The sequence below is a fragment of the Stegodyphus dumicola genome, chromosome 2, assembly GCF_044657685.1.
Source record: "Stegodyphus dumicola isolate Sdum_Otavi_A_Nest chromosome 2, ASM4465768v1".
In the NCBI taxonomy this organism is placed as follows: Eukaryota; Metazoa; Arthropoda; class Arachnida; order Araneae; family Eresidae; genus Stegodyphus; species Stegodyphus dumicola.
Genome location: NC_140769.1, coordinates 221,550,620 through 221,575,877, shown reverse-complemented (window position 1 = coordinate 221,575,877; position 25,258 = coordinate 221,550,620). Strand labels below are relative to the sequence as shown.

The 25,258-nt window shown below is 34.8% G+C and overlaps 1 protein-coding gene across 2 annotated transcripts in view; it reads right to left on the bottom strand.

The window, feature by feature from the left end:
- scaf6 (SR-related CTD associated factor 6) overlaps positions 1 to 21,068 on the bottom strand; it is an 84,130-nt gene extending 63,062 nt beyond the window's left edge. The window contains exons 1-2 of one of the 2 annotated variants that reach the window (XM_035366194.2): positions 20,883 to 21,068; positions 20,714 to 20,762 (exon numbers count right to left, since the gene is read on the bottom strand). In XM_035366194.2, coding sequence (XP_035222085.2) covers positions 20,714 to 20,738 — 25 coding nt within the window. In that variant the 5' untranslated portion in view covers positions 20,739 to 20,762; positions 20,883 to 21,068. The other variant, XM_035366195.2, reaches the window with a different exon arrangement.
- Positions 21,069 to 25,258: the final 4,190 nt, after the last annotated feature.

Sequence of the window (25,258 nt, the reverse complement as noted above, 5' to 3'; positions counted from 1 at the left end):
TTTAGATAAACAAACGTTAAAGTTTAGTTAAACAAAGGATATGCCTTTATCCATTTTTTGCAGCAATTATACTTTTTGTTTAATGGACTTTGAAACATACTTTTGCTTTGTAGATCCTTTACATATTAGTAAATATATATCAGAAATTCTATTTGGCATAATCGAAAGTTCAAGCTTACTTTTATAAAATTGCTCTAACAGTCTGCAAAAAATAATAAGCCGAATCCAATTCGAAGATTAAGGAACAACGCAATCTGCAACATTAACTGAATTAGATAATTTTAGCTTAGCTTATACTGTCCGTTATACATTAAACGCGCATTCGTAAACGTATTTTGCGCACACGCATATTCGCAGCCGTAAAGGTCTTACGCGCACGTGTCAACGTGACGCATGCGCAGAAAGTTTGTAGCTTTGGGGTCCAGATTATGGGTGTCCGAATTAACGACTTTTGACTGTATAATACCTTAAATATCCAGTTGGACTCAAACCACATGCTTTTGCAGTCTTTCAAAAGCCTGAAGGAAAAACAGTTGACTGACACTCTATCTAGTTCATTTCATCAATTCTTTTGGTTAAAGGCCCTTAGGAGCAAAGCTTCAGCTGAATCTCAACCTTCTGAAAAGCTCTAGATTACAAGCCTGTGTTCTTAAGACAGTTTTCACAAGCTTTTTCAAAGATTACAATTGCACTGAGTGCCAGTTTGAAATGAAATCTGGTGGTGCATCACTGCACAAAATTCAGATCACTTATTTTTGTAATTAAAAAAAAAAAAAACTCACTTTGTGAAAAACACAATGATATAGCACATGCAAACTCTGTAACTCGAACTGCAGCTTTATGTGATGCCTCATTAAAGACCTCACATATTTTAATAAATAATTAATAATCTTTTAAAACTACTATAAGTCAATTGCGCATTATGGAAGATTATGAAAATTTACTATGATCTGTAAGCTCTATAACTGAAATTCATTAAAATTTAGGAAATACCAGAAAATTGAATTTAATTCTACGTCTTATTGACAATGTTTTTGTCAACACTTTAAATGGTACTAATGTTAAAACAATTAAATCATACTGGAGGATTTTGAAGTTTTTAATACACACAAATGCATAGCTGCCAATGCTTGCACATCATCTTGTAGAAGCAGAGAGATTTTATTTATAAAAGTGACAACTATTTTATGACCATGCTGTGTGACATTCAACATGGCTGTGGCAGAATGCATCATAAAAAGGCTTATTTAAGAGCCACTCTTAATTTTACCTTTTCAAATTGGAAGAGTTTTTTCAAACTTAATAATATAATAAAAATTTAATAGGTTACTTAATTAACCAATGGAACTGTTTTCACTCACGTATACTTAATTATTTGCACTTATTTTCATATTTAAAAACAGCGGTATTGTGCCATCATTTAAGAAATAAATAACTAACAGAAGTAGATCATATACTGTATCATTACACAATATTGTTAGGCAGCACCGTATTAATTCTTTTTACAATATTTTACTCAAGTTTTCATAACATTAAAACTTTTTGGGGTTTTCATTCAGACTCTTTGATACGAATATATCTATTTCTAAACCGCTCTTGGCTTTAACCTGAGTATTTTAGCATTCTATAGATTTAAAATCAGATTGCATCCACATTTCATAAGAAATCTCAGCTTCTCTTTGCATCTTTTACTTTAAGTCAGATTGCAGATTTCATGACATAATATCATCTATTATGTAACAATTATGAGGCATTAAAAATGTATGTGAGCAACACACATTTTTTAAATTGAATTCTATCATTCAGGGATGTCATGAATGGGATGTGATTTTCCTGACATTAAGATGATGATTGACAGAACAGAAAATGTTGTTTCAGAGTATTTGCAAAAATCAAATAACATTTGTAAAATTCAACTAACCACAAACATCCAACTTTGAGTCATAACTAAAATGGTAAGAAAATGTCTATCTGAATAACTTAAATGGAATGCTTGAAGATTAAAATGTGAGACAGGGAAATTTCCCAAAAATGACTACTCATAATTCCAAACAATTTAGATTTTCTGTGCAGGTAGTCAACATACACAGCATGATTTCATAACTTATACAACTTTCAGAACACCATCTTTCATTTAACTTACAAAACACGACAGTTAGTCCATATTTTAGGGTACCCCTTGGATTATTGCCAAGTTGTTTCACTTATGGTACCCTGGGTAGTTGAATGTCATGGAAACCCTATTATGACGTGATTGGTTGTAATGCATAATTGCAGTGAATTTGACTGATGGGAAAATATATGTGAGGGCTTATTTATGTGTTGGATGTTGGTTAGGAAGTATGTTGCTTATTTTGTGGTTTACAGCGTAAAATGTCTGCTACCAATACAATTAACCTGAAGTTTCAGTACACTTTAGAACGATTGGGAAAGAAAACATTGATTGATTGGTGTATAAATGAAGATTTAAGTGGATTTGTTCACCTCTCGGTAAATTACACAGTGAGATTCAAGGATTTGGAAACCGGAGCTCACATCAACACTATGGAAGGTATGTGGGGAGGGTAATAAAAAGGATTTTTCGAAAGAAATGCTGGCTCTAGTGTAGAATTGGGTGTCCCATCGATTGGCGAAAAATGTTTTTCAATTTTGGCAATGAAACACCATTTCTGGTTACCATGATAGTTTTAACATGGTTTAAGCTTCTATTGCCTTCACTTTAGGGTTACCATAACTCTGTTTTAACCTAATGACATCATCACTGTCACTTTCTTAAATGTATATTTAATTGGTTGTTTTTATGATTGCGTGAAATTTTGTGCTGTTGTTCTCCATCATCTAGCAAAGCAGAATGTCTGGAAAAATTTGTGTTTTATTTCTTTGAATTGGAGTAAAACGGTAAGATAGCTTTTATTGATTGTCGTATGCATGAAGGTTTGATTAGTTCCCAGTATGTTTGTCCTGGTTGTATGACAGATATGGGTTTGATCGAAAGAAAGGATAGATCGTATGGTTACGCATGGGTTTGTCTTGAAAAAGGTGTGAATGTTCATCATTGTAAGACGTCTGTGAGGAAAGGTAAGTCGTTTAAAGAGAGTAATATAAATACGATTGAGATTTCAATGTTTTTGCATTTGTGGGTATATGAAGCTGGTATGAATCTGATTATTGTTACGAATTTCATATTTAGTTAGATGTTTTTGTAGAATTATAATTAAAATTGTTTTATTTCCTTGTGCAATGCAGCGCGTGACAAATTTTAAGAGAAAACTATGCCGGAAAAAGTAAAAATACAAGAGCATGTGCATTTAACATTGAATAATAGTTTATCTCTGTAATTGACTGCTATGTTAGCTGTAACCGGAATTCTACTCTTTTTGCTTTCCAGAAATTGATAGAGCTGTCTCGTGCACCCGATTTAAAAAGCTATAAAAGCCGGAGAGATATAGCTCAGCTCAGTTGTTTTACTTAGTTGTTATTGTTGATTGTAGGGAATTCGTGGATGTTGGTATGCATATAGTTATGGATTGTTGTCAACAGCATGATAAACTGTATGAACTAACAACCCTGCAAGGAGTTAACCGAGTTAACTCGCTTTTTATTTACACTTACTTTTCTCACTCCTACAGGAAAGGACAGTAATATGACTCTCTCTATTATGTAACTAACTCCCTTTTCGATATATATTTGGAATACTAACGAATCTCAATCTATTTTCATGTATTAATAAAAATGTGTTTCAGTTACAATTTCCGTCTACAACCTTTTTTGGATTACAAGTTAATTAGCCATCATCTCGCTTGATGCTGCGCTAGATACAAGGTAAGAAGAATCATTTTGCTCTCTACTTTTATTAATTTGTTGCGAAATTTCGAGGCTATAAAAAAATGTTCTATGACAGTGGTAAGATCGGATTAGCTTTCTCCGTGCTTTGGATTGTGTTCTATTTAACTTTTTAGTAGTTTAAAATATAACTACTGTTTGATACTGTACAAATATATTTGAGGAAAAATCCAGCGTTTTGTTACATTTCTTGCGATAAGAATAAATTTTATTAACTTTTTATCAGACTTGTGCATTCAATCTATTACGAACCCGTATGCACGTAACACTTTTCGGTGTCAGAAGTGGAATTGAATGCCAATCACAAGAACAGTGAAAGAGCAGTGAAAACAGCTCATGGCAGCTGTGAAGTTCCTTCCCCTGATGAAAGAGGAAGAACGGAAGTGACTTACCCCGGAAAAACCGGTCGAGGCAGGCTGGTGGGGGGAAGAAAGACTGGAAGGAGAGGGCACTGGGAGTTGGACCGGCGAGCATGCCGTGTGAGAACGTAGAGAAAAGAAATATGTTTTAATTTCTTTTGCGCGCCTTGTATATATATATTGTATATAGTTTATGTTACCGTGTACTTGTTGTATGGTGTATCCATAGTGCAGTTTGTGTAATAAATTAGTGAAGAAAATGTCAAAGCGGACAACTGTTATTTTCCCACTATGGTAAGTTTACACAGAAGAACCCACCTCGTGTTTGAACGAGCGCGAGGCATGACAGCAGCCTTTGCTGCATTTAAAGACGAAATGAAAGATTCCGTTAAAGGAGAGATAACAGCTGGCCAAGCATCCATTAAAGAAGAGATGAGAGCCAAGAAAGGTGGATGAACCAGTTAAAGTAGAGATGAAAGTTGTTTCAAGAAAAGATTAAAGCATATCAAGAGGAAATAAAAAATGAAATTTCCTGCATATTAGAACAAAAGTTTGAAGCTATGAAAGGCAGAATAGATGAAGTTGAAAATAAAGTTAGAGAAATTCCAGAAAGAATTTCTTCTGTAAAAGAACAAATAGAAGAGAGAGTTTGTGCTGTAGAGCAACGAATCAAAGGAGGAGTTTTGGCCATCTAACAGTGAATCGAACTACGAGGGCAATCCCCAAAAAAAGGTCTCCTATTTTTTGGGGATGTAGAGAAAGTTTTAATACGGTTTTTGGCAACACTGTTGTGAGTGGTGCCTTCTCCGCTACCACGTAAGCACGCAGGTGCTTCGCTCGGATGCTCAGTTTTGGCTTGGCAGCCATTCGAAATGAAGCTCCCGATAAAGGTTACCGCCAAGTGCGAAGTGCATGCAGTTATTCGATTTTTGAAAGCAAAAGGCGTTAAACCGGTTGAAATTCACCGCCTATTGGCGGAAGTGTATGGACAGTCGTGCATGGATGTCAAAAACGTTCGCAACTGGTGTCGAGAGTTTACAGCCGGTCGTACTGAAATTCATGACGAAGAAAGGAGCAGGAGGCCGTCAATTGCCGACGAGACAATCGCAAAAGTTGAGGAACTCATGCATTAAGATCGGAGGATCACTCTGGATGCTCTCTGCATTTTGGTTCCTGAGGTTTCCAGAAGCACCATCCACAGGATTTTAACGAAAAAGTTGCAATATCAGAAGGTGTGTGCAAGATGGCTGCCGCACATGCTGACAGAAGACCACAAACGGCAACGGGTTGATTCTTCCCACGAATTTCTTCGCCGCTATGGAGGCGAAAAGGACAACTTCTTGGACTCAATTGTCACAGGTGACGAAACCTGGGCATTCCACTTTACACCTGAGACAAAACAACAGTCACGCGAGTGGCGGCATCCCTCTTCGCCCAAGCCACGAAAATTAAAGCAAACACAATCTGCCGGTAAAGTCATGGCAACTGTGTTTTGGGACAGGAAGGGGGTACTGTTGGTCGACTTTCTGCCTGCTGGGACAACAGTCAACGCTGACAGGTACTGTGAAACACTGAAGAAACTCAGAAGGGCAATTCAGAACCGGAGAAGAGGGATGTTGAGCAAGGGTGTAAGCATTCTCCAAGACAGCGCCCGTCCTCACGTTGCCCGTCAAACCGTCGATCTCCTGCAAAATTTTGGTTGGAATATCATCACACACCCACCCTACAGTCCGGACTTGGCACCCAGCGATTTCCACCTGTTCCCTAAGTTGAAGGAACATTTATCTGGATGGCGGTTCTGCTCCGATGATGAGGTGAAAGATGAGGTTCAACGCTTCCTGAAGAGCATGGCGGCAAGCTGGTATGACATGGGCATTGTAAAACTGCCACAGCGTCTACAAAAATGCATCGACCGAAAAGGCGATTATGTTGAAAAATAAAGCATTCTTCAAACTTTAAAGTGATGTAGCAATTATAGAAAATAAACAGTTCTTTGTATATCTAAAAATATAGGAGACCTTTTTTTGGGGGATTGCCCTCGTACAAATTGAAGAAAACGTTTCTGTCGTCAAAGGACATATCGAAAAACAAACTGATTACAAGATATCTGCAGTAGCCAAAGAAGATGATACCTTAAATAAATCCATTGTGATGGCAGAAAGCAATTCTGATGGTTTTAAATTTTTACCCATGCTTACTCGTCCCTCTCTGCAGCTGTCCACATATAATGGCAAGTATATAAGACAAATTCCAGGCAAGTATATAAGACAAAATTTTCTATATAGTGGCGGAAGCAAATGGTTGGGATTCCCAAGCTAAGGCCTGTCATCTCGGCATTTCTCTGTGAGCAGACGCAGCGAATATGCTTCAAACTTTTCCCGAAAACCAGAGGCTAGATTTCGAAACTTTATACAGGAAGATATATTTATATTGGGGAGAAATGCTTAAAAGACTACAGTAGGTTCAACTAAAATCCCTTCAACAGAAGCCTGTAGAAACACTCCAAGAGTTCGCTATGGATGTTGAAAGGCTGTCTCACTTTGCCTTTTCAGAGTGCCTGAGAGAAGCAAGGGAAATACTGTCCCTGCAGTACCTCATTGATGGCATTTGGGATTCGGAAATACAGAAGGCTCTACGAATGGTGGATGTCAAGTACTTAAAAAGCACTCTGGTTTAAGCCATGAAATTCGAGGCAGACCAGCAAGCAACTCACAGAGATCATTACCCAGTCAGAGCTGCTCAAGTACAAGAGCCAGTGGACTCATCAAGTGACTGCTCGTCTAAATGATTTAACTAGACAAGTCAATGCCTTGAGATGGAATAGGAGTGACATAAAACAAATATTAAAGTGCTGGAACTGCGGTGCTGAAGGCCACATATGAAGAAACTGCAGAACACCAAAGGGTACAGAAGTTAAGATCCCACCTATCAAGAAGGCAGGAAACTAATTAGTGGCCATCTCGTGGGGTGGAGATTGCCATATAACGAAAAGCCTAAGTTCAAAGCGCTTCAGATTTCTGCAGTGAGTGGCGACAATAATGAACTTTTCATCAGGGAACATATCAATATAACCATCAATACAGAAGCTAATGTTACTATCATTCGAAAAGGTTTGGCTCAACAACTGAAAGGTAACCTTATCTGGATGCTGCCCTGTGTTACCATCCAGACTGTGTTTTGTTATTAAACTGACATTTATGGAAAATTAAATGTTAACATCACGTTTGGAAGTGCTCTTACCATCACACGCCATAGGTGGCAGCGATTACAGATCCTTGCACACTTGGATTGGACTTTCTAAGGCAATATAATTTTTCCTTAGACTTTAAAAATAATGAAGTGCATTCTGCCTATGAGGAGATAGCCCTATTCAGAATTAATGATGGAGTGAAATCTATCCACAAAATCATAGCTAATAACGATATTACAATACCCACAAGAACAGAATTTTTATTTCCTGGATCCATAGTCGAAAACAGAAATTTATGCTACAGCATCATAGAATATTCCAAAAACTGCAACAGCTTGAATTTTTTGTGATAAAAATACATTTTATTAACTTTTTATCGAACTTGTGCATTCAATCAATTACAAACCCATACACATGCAACATTATGAATGGGGTGAATGTGAAATGGAATAAAACTGTAGTTAATTGCCATAATTTTTGTAGAGAAATGCGTATGGATGTATGTGTGAAAAAGAGTGAGATGACTGGAGGTTGTGGAGAATGATTAAAGCAAGTTTGGTAAGAGGAAGTATAATAGAGGTAGACGAGTAAACGATAAATGGGTGTTTTGTGGGAGCAAAAGAGAGAGTGGCAAGTGGTTTTTTTTTTTTTTTTTTATAAAGACCGTGGAAGATAGATCGAAAGAGACTTCGCTGGAAGTTATCAGGCGAAAAATTCTGTCTGGGACAATGATCATCTTAGATTGCTGGAAATCTTATGATTGTTTGAACAATGAAGGTTTCCAGCATTTATCTGTTAATCATTCGTTAAACTTTGTTGAACCTATGACTGGTGCCTATACTAACAATATTGATGGTATATGGAGCAAATAAAGCGGAAATTCCAGAAGCAGTGTTCAGCAATCATGACAAGATATTTTTCATTCATATTTTGTGGAGTTTATGAAGAGAAGGCGCTACCGAAATCAGAAGGAAGCAAATCCGTTCTGGGACTTTTTGAATTGTATAAAAGATATGTATGTGCTACAGTTCACAGGCGATGCCAAAGAGATGTCGAAGTAACAATTTAAGTAAGTTCTATTCCTTACAAATTGTAAATTACATCATCAGGCTCAATCCCAGAAGATGCTGCACAAGTCGAGACGTTGTTTACTTATCTTATTCTTGGATTCACATTTTTATGGTGTAATATTGACTACGCCTCTTTTTAAAAACAAATAGTAGTTATGCTACAGCTTCTCATTTGAAGAAAACTTAAATTCTATTTTAACTGAGTTGAAATATTAGGTTTATATTGCTATTGCGCAAGATTTTTTTTTATTATAAAAGTTTATTCAACTGTCTGATTTTTTTTTTAATGAAAAGAAATTGCTGTGTACATGGACACCGAGTTTGTGCAATCTTTGATGTTTTTCAAGCAAATACAGATCGATGTGCACGTGGGCACCGCAAGGTTGTGTGTCATCACACAGCAATGTAACATTATTTTATGTGCAATGTTTAATATATTGTTTCTGTATCTTAAATTTGTATTGTTGTTTTAATTGTAAATTATGTTTTAGAAATCTTTTTTTTTTTATTTAAATTGCCTTTTTAATTGTTTGGTTTTGATATGTTGATAATGCATTACGACTTATGATAAATATCGATAGTCCGATGATCTACTCAACAGTAGCAAAACCCTGCAACTAACTTTTACCTTTTTATTTTAATACGTAGTGTTTGGTATCGTAATTGCACTTAAAAATATGAGTTCATTGATAATATGTGTGTTCCGAATTTATAGTATTTTCTTATCTTATCTTATTCATTATGAGAAATTAGTTTTTTTAGTACTTACGAAAAATCCCGTTGGTCATTTTTTTCTATTAAAGAAAAGACGCCAAATTACGTGATTTTTCACCAAGAATGGAAAAGTCTTCTTCAAACACGTTGAGTTTGATGTTTAATTACACGTGTTAGTTATTATTCTTGAGTAAAGGCTCCTTTTTTTCCGCATTTTTGAAAAAAAAAAAAATGATTAGAATTTGGGACCTGCCTACTACAGAAGAGCAAAAATAATTGCTTTTACAGTACATCTCCTTAATAAAAAATAATGGAAATTTTTAATGAAAAATTAAGTATAAATAAATGACAATATAATAAATTTGAAGGGACTGTGCACACCTTTGTTTGGATCAGGCAGAAACGTAACAATGGATAATTCGTATATGAGTTATCCTCTAGCAAAAGAACTTTTGTTAAAGAAGCTAACTATTGTAGGAATCCTGAAGAGAAACAAGGCTGAAATTCCCGAGTTTGTCCAAACAAAAACTAGAAAAGTTTATTCTTCTATATTTGGGTTCCAAAAGAACGTGACGCTATATCGTATGTGCCTAAAAAAATCAAAATGTGTATTTTTGTTATCTACAATGCATCGCGATGATCCTATTGATGAAAGTGATAATACCAAGAAACCAGAAATAATTCACTTTTATAATGCAACAAAAGGTGGTGTAGACAAAGTCTTTTTTTACTGTTTGAACGTTGCTGCAATAAATGCCCGAGTTGCCTTATTCTCAAGAAAGACCCCTCTCTTACAATATCGAAATAGGAAATTCCTAAAAAATTTGGCTATATCTCTTACACAGCCCCACATAGAGATAAGAAAAAATATGCCAATGCTTCCTAAAGTGCTTCGTGAAAGCATCAATATGCGACTTCTAGTGGATCAGAAGAACGCCCATCAAAGAAACCAAAACTCGACAAAGGTCGATGTGCTATGTGTCCAAGATCCAAAGATAATAAAACTACAGTTTCTTGCAAAATATGTGATAATTTTTCATGTAAAATTAATTCATCCTATGTTTGCCAGAAGTGTATGTCAGCTTCTGATCCCTGATTAGGTATGTAATTATTTAAATGGAATTTTTTCTTAAATATTGAAATAAGTTTTCTTAAGTAAAGAAGTATAGTTTCTCAATGAAATATTGCAATTATTGTTTATAATAAAATGGTTTCTAAAAAATTTATAACATATTTTCCTAATGAAACTGATTGAGGTGAGCCAGTCACCCAACGCGATCTCCAACGCCAGCGTTGGGTGCGCACCTTCTGCCAGGTTAACAGCATCCAAAAACTTTCTAAAATTATATGAGCTAAAATCCGTATACTGGTGTCGCCACATAAATTCACAAAAATAAGAGTAAAAAATATCCTCCATAGTGCTGGTATCCTTTGATGTTAGACTATACGCATTTCCTTCCGATAGACAGAACCCTCATTTACACACCAGTCAATTAATGCTTTTTCCCTTTTGTTCCAAATCATACAGAAATTTCAAATTAGTCTTACCACATTCAGCCATTTTACCATGTAAACCACAAAATAATATAAATAATATAAATAAAAATATACTTCTTATCCAAAATCCAACACACAAACAAGCCTTTCCAAACATTTTTTCCATCATTCAAATTCACCGCAATCATGCAACCAATTATGTAATAATACGATTTCTACAACATTCAACTACTCAAGTTACCATAAATGAAACAAGTTAGCGATAATGCAAGAGGCATCCTTAAATCTACTCTAACCACAATTTGTTATACTTATTTCTATATCTATAGAAAATAGAGTCACAAGCTTAGTCCCACCCTTTTATAGACAGACGTCACTTAGCTCTGCCTTCACAACTTTGTTTATGCAGCATATTCTGAAATTTTATCCATTATTAATATTACACGAATTTTGTTGTTTTCCATAATGTAAAAACTTTTTTTAATATATTCAAGTATGTGTTGCATGTCATAATTCTTAAAAATATTAACATTCTTATAACATGTGAAATATCAGTACAAATGATTTTAAAACCGAGAGGATGTCTTCTGATTGTAACTGTTAATATTTTTTAAATTGATGATACTTCCCATTTGGGTTTTGTGTAGCGGGTGCCGATATTGGCTTAAAAAAAGAATCGAAAAAAGGGAGGGAACCCAATTGTAAACTTTTACTGAAATGCCATCAACAGTCCAGCGCTACAGAGAATATTTTTCATCTTTAACTTTTGTGAATTTATTATATGATGATGGCAGTATATAAAGATTCTAGTTTAGATAATTTGAAATAGTTTTTGGATGCTGTTAAGGAATTCTGTGCATCTTGCATACCGATGAAACAGAAATTTTTAAATAAGGTTAAGTCGATATTTCCTTTTTGTACTGCCTAGATTAGATAACATGCAGTTTATTGAGATTATATATTTTGGTACTATTCCGTTATGAGGGCCGTAAAAAAATTTCAGCGAAAATGTATGCGCAAAAGCGCCAAATCTAGCAAACGCGCCCATTTAAACAGCGTGCCAAATCTAGCGTATGCACTGATTTCAGATTGCGTAAGTTTATACATTTCTATATTTCTTAAGACGCCATTGAGATACTAGTTTAATTTTTAAATCCTTGTTTGATATCCTACGGATTTAACAATTTGGGAATTGCCCATGACGAAAAGTGTGCGATAGAATTTTGGGTAAAGTGCAGAATCAACCTGTTGCTTGACACGTTTTTAAGAATTGCACATACTCGGTATCCATGTATACATTGACTTATTTTCACTTAAAAAATATCCCAGAATTGCACAAAAATGGCACTGCACGCACCTTTGACTTTATCTATGTACACATCGACCTATTGTCACTTGAAAAGTAAAAGAAAAATGACAAAAATTCAATTGTCTTTACACCTTGTGAAAAGCGGCAAACAAATAAGTGGTCATTCTGCACTTTACTGAGAATGTTTTCAAAGAAAAGACATCATTCATTATAGAAAATTATGTTTGAGCAACCAACGAGTTGAAATTATGCTTTAGCGATAACTCGGTAGCGAAATAGCGATGCAGGCATCCATTCAGTTAAGTTTAGCAATTTTTATATACTAAATTATTATAATGATTGGAATAGTTATTTACTCTTATGCTTCCATTTAGTCATGTTTAGCCTTTTATATATAAATTATAATAATAAAAAAGTATTATATTAAATTAACCTTTCATCTAAATTAAAACATCAATCTTAAATAGTTATTTACTATTATACTTCCTTTCTTGCGTTAGGGTTGCCGGAATTCTTTTTGGCAGCACTGGCATCAACAATAGTTGGCGATTTTTTATGGCCCCCAAAACCGAATAGTGCCTATATTTTTTGTTTTAATTATATTTTATTGCATTATGTTTTGGATGCCATTTTACGAGGCGTATTCGGAAACTAAGTACCGTTTTGAAATAAAAAATAGTAAAACAATTTTTTCAAATCCAATTTTATTTTTACATGAAAATACATGTCTTAAACTACTTTTCAACATAGTTTCTGCCAATGATTAAACACTTGTCATAGCGGGTGACCAGTTTTTGTATACCATTGTCAAAGAAACTTCCTGCCAGTTTCGATAACCACGACTACACAGCATTTTTCGTATCATCGTTAGATCCAAAGCGCTTGCCACCAAGCTCGCGCTTCATGTGCAGGAACAAGTGATAGTCGGATGGCGCCAAGTCTGGGCTGTACGGCGGGTGATCGAACTGCTCTCAATGAAACTGTTGAATTAACGATTGAGTGACACCAGCAGTATGGGGCCGAGCATTGTCATGGAGCAACACAATTCCTTTACTGAGCATTCCTCTTCGTTTGTTTTGAATGGCACGCCTTAGTTTTGTTAAAGTCTCACAATATCATTCCGCATTAATGGTTTCACCTCTGGGAAGAAATTCAGTAAGCATAACGCCTTTCCTATCCAGAAGACAGTTCACATGATTTTTTGTGATGACATTGTCACTTTGAACTTTTGTTTTTCGGAGAATGAGTGTGTCTCCACTCCATCGATTTTTGTTTCGATTCTGGTGTGAAATGACACACCCAAGTTTCATCACCTGTCACAATTTGGTTTAAAAAGTTTTCTCCCTCATCATTGTACCGCGTGAGAAATGTCAGGGCACTACCAAGTCGCTTTGTTTTGTGAACATCAGTGAGCATTTTTGGAACCCATCGGGAACACAGTATGCGATAATTCAAGCGGTCAGACACAATTTCGAACAAAACAGTACGTGAAATTTGTGGAAATGCCTCTGAAAGTTGTCATTGTGAAGCGTCTGTCACCAAATCATCGGTGACAACAAAAGGCCGACCACTCCGAGCCTCGGCATGGACATTGTTCGACCTGCATTAAACATTCTTACCCACTTTCTCACCATTCCATCACTTATTGCGTATTCACCGTAAACTTCTGTCACTTGACGATAAATTTCAGCCGGTTTAACATTCCTCGTGTTCAAAAATTTAATGACAGCACGAATCTCACAGACAGCGGGAGAACTAATTGTCTTAAACATTTTGAATGTGTACAAACACAACATAGAGCAACCAAAATGGCGACAATTTCAGTTAACAAGAAAGACTAGTGCGCATGCGCAGGACGCCTACCACAGCGCTGCGACGGCGCTAGAATGAAACGGTACTTAGTTTCCGAATACGCTACGTACTAGGGAAGGCATTGGACCTTAACAGGAACGGCCCCAAAGAAAAAGCCAATTTTTGCCAAGGGATGCATTCAAATACATTTTTACCAAACACAAATAATCATTATCTATTTATGATCTAAGAAATGGACAGCATGGCAAGTTTTTAACATACAGTAAAACTTTCAAAAGTGAAATATCAAATGCAAAATGTTGACAAAGTTGTTCTGTCCAAGAAATAGTTGACAAAATAGTAAAGTTCATTATAGCAAATTAACATTCATTTCAATGTTAAATGTGAAAATTTGAAAATCTAGTGAAAACAGTGCTCAAAGGTTGCATTAAAATTACAGTTAAGAATATAATTATAAAAAACATCAGTTACTTTTAAAATGCCATAAATCAGAAAGTCTTGTCACATCATCAAATGAACAACTATCGATACTTCTGCAGCAGAACAAACAAATATAAGAAATTCATATGTGTGGTCCACTCTCAATTCACTATCTTTGAGCTGTTATGATTGAGAAATAATATTTCAGGAGCAATAACTTGTTCAGTAAAGCCGCCACTTGACATTACAAGAGTCATAACTTCTGGACATGCGTCAAGAAATTTTAGTGATCAGCACAGTGTCTGTCATCAAAGCTTCTCAGTTTCAGGTTGCTGACAGACCAATGAAGTACTCCTCATTGTACTTGCATTTCCCAGCCTAATTTTTGAGTGTCGCCCTGAAACATTTCATCAGCGACTTTTTCCACTTCCTACACTGTTTCTGATCGACATGATGCCTACTTCGGAAACCTATAATTGCTTTTTCCGGGTAGACTGTATAGATTACGGTCCAGTCGCCAAGCAAAGCAAAATTGCGCCAAATCTGGTAGCCTCTTGGCTTAAATACAAATCAATGCTTTCCAATCGTTTATTGCTTATTACAATTTCTTAAATTTCGTTATAAAATGCTTTACTCCATTTTGCTACTGTTTTAAAAATGGTATATGATATTATGAAAACTTTTAATATTGTTGATCCAATAAAATACATAGTTATTAACTTTCAAATACTTTAGGTAAAATGCAGAATCACCCACTTATTTGTTTGACGTTTGCAAGAGTATAAAGAATTGGATTTCTGTCAATTGTCTTTGACTTTTTAAGTGAAAATAGGTCGATGTGTACAAAGTCAAGGGAGTAAGGGAGTGCGCAATGCCATTTTTGTGCAATTCTGAGATTTTTTTTTAAGTGAAAATTTGTGGATGTATACATGAATACTAAGTATGTGCAATTCTTAAAAACGTGCCAAGCAGTGGGGGATTCTGCACTTTCCCCTTTTTCATTGTTTTTCTTGAAGTCCTGTTTTAGATATTTTTGCAGGTTGGGCTAGCCTATATTTGAAGGTGCCCCCTTGATTCTTGCCAAGTTGCAATCATGGTTGATCGCCAAGCTGAGTAAAACCCAATCGTGTTCTGATTGGTTTAGATCCAGTCGTGGTTCTGATTGGTTTAGATCCAATCGTAGTGTTATTTTTTAATGTTCAACAGTATATGTAATTTCATTAGTTAGTTTTATGTTGTTGGATCTTCTGGTGCTGAAAATGACTTCGGTAAGTAAGATAAATCTTAAGTTTCTGTATGATTTGAGTAATAATGGAAACAATGCAGTGATTAACTGGTGTATGAATGAAGGTTTAATTAGTAATCAGTATAAATGCCCTGTTTGTGCGAAAGATATGTCTCTGGTCAAATATAAAGATCTATCAGATGGCTTTGAATGGGTTTGTCGTGTGAAAGGTTCAAATGCTCACCGCATAAAAACGAACCATTAGAAAGGGATCATGGTTTGAGGAGAGTCATTTGAGAATAATAGATATTTTAATTTTTACGTGGATGTGGGTGTATGAAGCTAATAGTGAAATGATTAAAACGGAACTCAATATTAACAATGATAAAACTATAGTGGATTAGAAGGATTTTTGTAGGGGTGTCTGTGTCGATATATGTACGCAAAAGCATGGAATAATTGGGGGACCTGGCATGACTGTAGAAATTGATGAAAGAAAATTTGGGAAACGAAAATAAAATAGGGGTAAACGGGTGGAAGGAAAGTGGGTGTTCGAAGGTGTTGAAAGAGGAAGTAGAAGGTGCTTTTTTGAAGTTGTTCCAGATCGTATGAAAGAAACTTTGTTGAGTGTAATTCAACAAAATATCTTACACGGCACAACCATTATCTCCGACTGCTGGAAGTCATACGACCGTCTTTCGAATAGCGGCTTCGTACACTTTTCAGTTAACCACTCTGTGAATTTTAAGGATCCAGAACTGGGGCTCATACTAATAAGATCGAATGTATGTGGTCAATCATTAAAACAGACTTTAGAAAAAAATGTCCGGCACCACGGATGTCATTTTCGATTCCTATTTCACCGAATTTATGTGGCAATTGAGGTACATAGATTCTACTCAAATTTAAACAATATCTAACTGCTATTAGAGAATTCTGTGTACCTAAAAGTGAGCTCAATAAGGTGAGTCGATTTCCCCCCTTTCTTTCTGTGCTTACTCGTTTAATTTTTGTTTCGATTTAAAATGCATTTTATTTGGTTTATTAAGTTTGCTTATATTGTCTTCATTGCAATTTGATTATGTTTTGGCTATCCTACCTGTTTGCACAGTGTTCAATGCGAACAGGAATGGCACCAAACAAAAATCGCCAAGTTCGCCAACGGGCCACCGTCAAATATAGGGAACTACTCTTATATGCACCCTCAGGTCGCCAAATTTCTCGCCAAACATTTTTGAAGAGAAACTACACGCCGGCATATTACTATCAAAATTTTTTGTCTACATTTCGAATTTTAAGCCTAAAATGTCTCCAAAAATGCCGTTTTCGCACATGCAAACACCACATTTTGAAGGCACAACTTAAGCTAAAAATCTGAAACAAAAATAAAAAATATAGATAGCAAAAAGCTAAAGTTTCTAAAAAAAAAAATATTTGACAAGAATCCATGTACACATCGATGTTTTAACTTCAAAAAACATCTATGAACTGCACATTCTAGGCAGCGAAGGAATCTATGAACTACGCACACCTCGCTTGAATAAATTAACATAACAACAATAAATTTCAAAGAATACCATGTACACAGCATTCTGTTTTTAAACTCAAAAAAACATCAAAGAATTGCACAATCTAGGCATTGTACACAAATCAACCAAACTAAACCAAATTACAAACAATTCAAAAAATGGTTGATCTTTACAATATGGTAACTGGTAGTTTGGCGATGATAAAGGTTACTACCTGGCACTTTGGTAATAATGTGAGCAGTACTCAGTTCCGATTACACATTATTTTGTGTGAGGGAAATGAGAGATCATAGGATATGTCATGTGATATTAATGGACGAATTACGGTTCTTTAATCGGAAAAAGGGGGAAATCGGGGGAAATCTGGAAATTTTGTATTTGGCTTTATTCAGTGTTGTGTGAAACAGTGTTCGTGAATTTTTGGATCCCATGGCTGTAACTAAAGTGAATTCGAAATGGGTATTTATGTATGTATTAATTTAATGTATGTGCTCATTTATATTTTAAGTAGTGTTTTTGAATTTAATTATATTTTAATTAAATGATCGTTATTTTGTGAATTTTATGTTTGTAGGAATTTGGTATACGTTTTAGTTGAAGTAAACGTGCATGGAAATAATTTAAATATCTGACACTAAGTATTTGTAATGGTTGCGGTATGAATTCGTTGGTGACATGTATAATGTAATAGATAATTTAGAGGTAAAAGTTTCTGGATATTTTATTTATTTTATATGTGGAAATGCTCATTACTTTTTCGTGATCAGGTAATTTCATATATGTTCTTTTTACCGGGTTTAAAGGTTGAGAAAATTGTCATGTATTTTCGTGAAATTTTTCTAATTTATGAGAAAAAAGCAGTGTACATGGATATAGTGAAGAGTGTGCGCAATGCCATTTTTGTGCAATTCTGGGATGTTTTTTTAAGTAAAAATAAGTTGGCGTGTAGATGGTTTAGTGATATTTTAATTAAATGATAGTTATTTTGTGAATTTTATGTTTGTAGGAATTTGGTATACGTTTAAGTTGAAGTAAACATGCATGGAAATAATTTAAATATTTGATACTAAGTATTTGTAATGCTTGCGGTATGAATTCGTTGGTGACGTGTATAATGTAATAGATGATTTAGAGGTAAAAGTTTTTGGATATTTTATTTATTTTATATGTGGAAATGTTCATATTTGGGAAGGGTAAATACTTTTCGGCGATCAGGTAATTTCATATTAAATACTTTTTCGCGATCAGGTAATTTCATATATGTTCTTTTTACCGGGTTTAAAGATTGAGAAAATTGTCATGTATTTTCGTGAAATTTTTCTAATTTATGAGAAAAAAGCAGTGTACATGGATATAGTGAAGAGGGTGCGCAATGCCATTTTTGTGCAATTCTGGGATATTTTTTTTTAGTAAAAATAAGTCGGCGTGTACATGGTTTATGTGTATGTGTTATTTTGAAAAATGCGTAAGGAGTATGGTATTGTGCACTTTTTCCCAATTTTGCAGTGAATATTTGTCATGATTAAGCAGTTTTGTTAGATAAAATTTCTAGCATAAGTGTAATTCGGCTAGTAGATTGTTGGAAGAAGTGTTCAGTAGATAAAAAGAAAAGAAATATGTCTTTACTTCGTGAAGACAAAATGGCGGCGGGAAAAAAAAATAGAGGGTTGCTGCAGGAGAGTTGCCAAAAAAACGCCAAGTTACCATAATGTAAAGATCAACCCAAAAGACAACAATACTAACAAAAATTCATGAATAAAATTTCTCCAGTCACACAATGTCTCTGAACAAAAGTGCAACGATTTTGCTATACCACATGCTTTCTTAGATTCAAAATTTCGAAAGTAATGATAAAAACTTCCTCCAAAGTTAACTTACTACACCAAAACCACAATCCAAATCTTAAAACTCCGCTGACAGCCACATACTTTACAAGCAACTATTTGACTGCAAATTCCCTCAAGAACTATCAGAAATGCCCTTCTTCGTCCGAGTTCTCATAGCAGATCCGCATTTCGGACACCGTTTTAAAAGTCCCACAGAAATTCCAAAAATACACTTCAATCCTCATAAACACACCAGTGCACAAAAAATTCATTAACAACTCCAACAGCGTACCTTTTAATACTAAATTTACTTTCCACACAACCTAAAATACGCGACTGAAATCTTGCCACCGTGTCTATCATTGCAACATAGGCCATTTCAAAACACGAATGACACGAACCAACGTGCAATTAAACCACTCCAGCAAATGATTTTTCAACGTCAACAGAGTTGCCATACAACACGCAATCATGCCAAAAACCAGTGCAGAACACATATCACCACATTTGGTGAAATTAGAGCTTATACATAAAAAGAGCCAAATATAGTTTTACCACAGGTTGTTTAGATATCTTTGCAAGTTTACAAGATCTATATTTTGCATGTTTACAGAATTAATTCAAATTTTTTGAAAACGTGTCAAACTGGACCGTCCAGTTTTACCGCTTTTCCCTACAAGTTTTTCAACCTAATGTTCTCTCTCTTCTATGCTTGGACATATTACCAGATTGAAAATCGTCAACATGGTTAGCCTGGGATAGCGCTGCCGCGTGGGTGCCTGATGTTTGCGAGCTGAGCTGCGTTCATCCGAGTCGACAAACCAATGAACCTGTAGCTCTTTTGATATTGTTTTTAATTAAAACAAATCAGACTACGTAAAACCAAACTAAAAAATTAAAAGGACATGACTAATTCTGTCTGCAAAATGCTATAGACAAAACAAGTACTCGGAATATTCTCTCAATTACAGACACTCTTGCTGTTGGCAGGATCTGTACACAGAACAATAACTTACGTTTAAATAATCATTTCTATGCATTCAAAATCAGTCATATTATATTATTAATAGACATTTACACAGATTTTTAATAAATGTTTTTTTTTTTTTTTTTTTTTTTTTTCCATATGCAGTAATACGCCACTTAAAAATATGCAACCAACAACAGTTGAGTCACCCCAATTTCTTATTGAAGAGGCTACTACATAAACATTTAACAATATATGTAAGTTGCAGGTTATAAATTTGACAGTGATATTTAATGTTAAATATAATTTGCTCCTATAATCTTCACATTTTTCCTCATTTGTAAATGCAAGATCAATTTAGTTTCTAATAGTAATGTCATATTAATAACATTTCAACATTTAATTACTTAAAATTTCAATAGTTAATTACATAACATTTCAACAACATTAAACTAGTTTCAACATAATTTAATTACTTCAAAGTAAAATCTGCAAAATTAGTAGTATACATGAAGGCCTAAATCTGTTGTCAAATATACCATAAAAGTTCAAAAAACTTTTTAAGATTGATTAAATCTATAACCTGCCTTTAGGATCCAACCAGTGGGATCAAGCACAAAAATTTGATAACAGGATTTCGCATCAAACTTAATCAGAATGATTCAAACTTTTGGCTTTATTACATACAAATTATTTAATATTTTGCTAACTCATACCGCACAACTTTATGTGAAAATTTAAAAAAAAAAAAAAAAAAAAAAAAAAAAAAAGAATTCGATACGAGACTCAGAAACTATAGAAAGAAAATGGACTGATGAAAACTAAACAAACATCAATAGCTCTGACTTACATGTAATTATAAAACCAATATAATGATACAATTCAAATATAATGATGCCGAGATAGGTTGTGTTTTGGGTTTGCATACTATAAAATTTTACTGTTTACGTACCAACAGGCGGTTGAGGTAAATCCATTTCAACAAAGCTCGCTAAGAATATCTGTACGAAAATGAATGAACGATGCTAAGAGTTGAAGAACGACACATGAATAAACTTAAATTAAATTCAGAATATAGTCATTTACAAATCATAACACTGCATTTATTTGTTCCCACTCACTTCATTTCAAATCAAAACATCTTTTCCGCGGTTAATTCGCAGTTAAACGGAAACAAAACATAAACAATAGAGAACAGAAAACTTGATTTTAACTGGTGAAGTTAAAAGAGAAAGTTTAAAACTTTATTAGTCCAAAGGGATTTCAGTCCCGAAGGACTATTGCTTTCGTTTTGGCATTTTGCGTCGGACTCATAAACGTCGGTTCACTTTTCATACTGTTGCCACAAAATGTTAGAGTCCTGCATTATATTTGAAGAAATTAAATAATGAAAAATCTGCATAAATGATTGTCTATTTCTCGCATTGTGATAAAACAATGGTACATAGAGCCATCGAATTTTGAATGACGAAATCCTACTGCGAATATGGGCATCTGAAATCCCAAATTTGGAATTTGTTTTATTATAGATTTTATATTTTGTAAAACTTTAACGAATTTTTGATTTACAAACTCAAACAAAAAAAGCGAGAAATGGCAACGTTATATATATAAAAAAAAAATACTTTTATCTCCAGCTCGCGAGACTGTGTATATCGGAAATTCTAAAGATATGCTTAATTTGACATTATTTTGCGATATTGCTCTTGAACTGAATTTTATGGTTTAAGTGCAAAGAACATGATATTTAATAAATAAAGGTAACACTCAAAACGTTAAAAAAACGCCCCTTTGGACGTAATTTAAAATCTGAAAAATTTCAGATTTTTAGTCCAAAGGGATTTGAATCCCGAAGGACTATTAGTTTCGTTTTGGCATTTTGCGTCGGACTCATAAATGTCGGTTCACTTTTCAAACTGTTGCCACAAAATGTTAGAGTCCTGCATTATATTTGAAGAAATTAAATAATGAAAAATCTGCATAAATGTATGTATATTTCTCGTATTGTGATAAAACAACGGTACATAGATTCATCGAATTTTGAATAACGTAATCCTCCAACGAATATGAGCATGTGGGAGACCAAATTTGAAATTTGTTTTATGATCGATTTCCTATTTTTTAAAACTTTGACGAATTTTTGATTAACAAACTCAAGGATTTCAAAGCGAGCAATGGCAACGTTGTGCAGAAAAAACATTTTTATCTCCAGCGCGTGAGTCTCTGTATCGGAAATTCTAAAGATATGCTCGTTTTAAAACTATTTTGCGATATTGCTGTTGCACTGGATCTTATGGTTTAAGTGCGAGGAACATGATATTTAATAAAGAAAGGTAACACACAAAATGTTAAAAAACGCCCCTTTGGACGTAATTTAAAATCTGAAACATTTCAGATTTTTTTTTTTTTTTTTTTTTTTTAAACTTTTGGTCACTTAAAAATTTCCTAAATTATTGAAGAAAAATTATTTGGAAATGTGCGTTGTCCTAAAATTAAGGTGCTTGTTTGATAAACCGTCTAATCTTTCTTAACTATGACTAAACTGTCTAATCAAATATATTATTTAATTTGCTTAATGGTACAGAAATAAACACGTTTTATATCCTCTTTTCCACCTTCTACTCCCTATACGATATTTACTTCCCTTGGTTTAAAAAGTGTCGCCTACAGCAAGGGAAGAAATTTTCCTCACCAAGGCCTTCGAACCTCGGCATTACCCTCTATATATAACAAGGAAAATTAATGAAATTAAACATATTGTGAAAAGCTAAGACAAGAATTCTTTTATTTAAAGCTTAATAATTAAGAGCTTTTTACCTCTAGGTACTGTTTAGGGTATTTTCAGTTTGGCTCAAGAAAATCACAATTTTATAGTTCCAATTGGAAAAAGTGAATGTTTTGCACACTTAATGTTTATAAACTGATAGACCCTCCTTTGTGTTACAAAGGAGGGTCTATCAGTTTATAAACATTAAGTGTGCAAAACATTAAATTTATAAACATTAAGTGCTTCAATACAATGAAGCATTTGTTGAAGTCACTATTAAATTTACCTTTGAGAAGTCATGTTCACATAGACTTGCTCAAATACAGATGTTATTAATTGCATTTTGAAAAAACATAACAAATTATGGAATTTTCGTTTCTAAGAGAAGATGTATAACCCACGTGATGTTTCCTTTATCTGGCAGAAAAAAATGTAGGTTACCCCCTCAAAAGAGCCAAATACCGGTACTAAAGACAAAGTGCTATCCAATATTTCTTTAATCCGTTTTCTTTGCATAATTTTCGGTTCTTGACTTCTATAGAGCTTTGACGACAGAAAATGGCGTTGATGCAATTCGGGCTTAGGAAAATGTGATTCGTCGTCAAATGTTGAAAACATCCACGAAAATAAAATTGACAACAACAACAACAAAAGAAAAAAACAATAAATCAGCAATACATTCAATATCTATATAACGCAAGTTATTTAATACACTCTTTTTCAAAACGAAGCATCATGAAGAAAGTGTTTTTTTTTTAAAAATTAAACATGCGTAAAGCTCATACACAGATAAATAGTTGGTGAACCCCTGGCAGCGATGCATGCTTGTAAACATTGAATTAAGGAGTGATAAGGATTCCTTATCTCATCCTGCGATAATCACTACCAGGAATTCCTCAATTGTTGCTCCAGATGTGCGACATTTAGGGTGTCCGAATCTACCATATCCCATACATGTTCCATTGGAGAAAGATCTGGTGAGCTTACAGGCCAAGTAAGCGTATCAATGCTCAGAGATAGTCCATAGGTATGCGAGCCGTATAGAGTCTATTATTATTCTGTTTGAAAATGGCCCCAGGATCCGTGAGTAATTTCTGAATATTTAGGAGGATCATGCGAGAGTAATTTCTGAGTATTTAAGCCGTCACAGCGGATCATGATGGGAATCATCATCATCTGCTGTGACATTCTCCAGACGATTGTATTGATTTGGGGAATTAAAGGTAGACATCTTGAAGGCTGCTGTGGGAGCAATCCTGTCTCAGCCAAGCACCGTGAGGTGGTGAAAATGCCACGGATGGTATTGTTTTATTACTCGTCCGTTTCCGCATTTAATTTAAGTACTACCGGTTTAAAAAATCATCCCGGTTGTTGCTCTAGCAATCGTTCTCTAGCAGCTGGGCCATCTCACTATGATTTTATACAGTTCTTTCAGCTTATTTTCGTGGACAATTGTCCTTTATTAAAGAGAAAAAAAAAAAAAAAAATACAAGAATCCTGATTAGTACAGAGTTGTTAGTAATTATTTTCCCTATAATATTAAACAATGTATACAACATATACAAGTTCGTAGTACGTAACCAACGCGAACTTTCATAGGCATGTTGCTTGTTAATAAGCCTTCTTCAACTAACTTCATGAGTTGAACAGGAGTGATGTAGACCATGAGGGCTTTGATCCCTTTTAAGAAGTCGGTAAAAATGGTATTGGTCGGAATATTCCTGGTGTTCGGGATGTGCTCGAGCTTAAGGACGGTCAAGAATGTAATGCAGAACATTTGCCTGATTTTCCCTTACCCCTCAGGCCCAGGCAACATTTCGTTTGAGCACCTAACACAGTATAACGGAGATTTGCCCTGATTGGAATAAGCTTGCAACCAGAAGTGGTCCGACTTAATCTTTTTGAGAGTAGCTTTCAGGAAGATGTCGAACATGAAATGTCCTGTGGCCCCTTCATTTCAGATGGCTTGCCAGATTTGTATGAATGTATTTTTATACGCTTTCAATGAGTTTTTTTAAGGTCACATCTTCCGAGGTTGGAACCTCTATGTCACAATAATAATGAAATTGCCAGCTTGGCTAACGTTCCCTTTTATCCTGGTGCGGCCAAACCTAATCGGCGCCGTTGTGCAAATGTCTAGCGAGCGCTTTTATCTAGTGACGATATTAAAGAGACATTGCTTATGGTTAACATTTAAAATGAACTCTTATTAACATAAAAATATCAAAAACCAAAAAAATTGGTTTTTATCCTTTGTATGCAAATTTTGTAATTTATATGCAAACATTTTGTGCTTTGTTAAAACCTATACCTCAAACATATTTATTGAAGAATTATACATACATTTATGTTGTCAAAAACCGCTCAATCTGTTAAGTGTTGACTGCCCTGCCGAACAGCCTGAAGAAGACATGAATATTCGTAAATATATAGCGTTCGTGCGGCATGGAGGCACTCTAACTATGTGAGGCGAAAGTCCTCTCAGAAGCTAGGTGGTAGGGAAGGAGGGGTGGGAAACGCTTCGACCCGTCCTCCCAGAACGCTCTCCATCAAAATTAGGGGCGAAACTGAGCTTAATTGCACTATCACCTTAAGGTGCTCAAGGCTGCTGCCAACGACAGTTTTAAGCTCCTTGCCACGAGGAATTTTGTGAGCTTGGGCTGACTATAGGTTAGACAAGTGAGCATTAGTCAACATTTTGTAAAAAAGTAACACTGCAAGCGAAGCGAA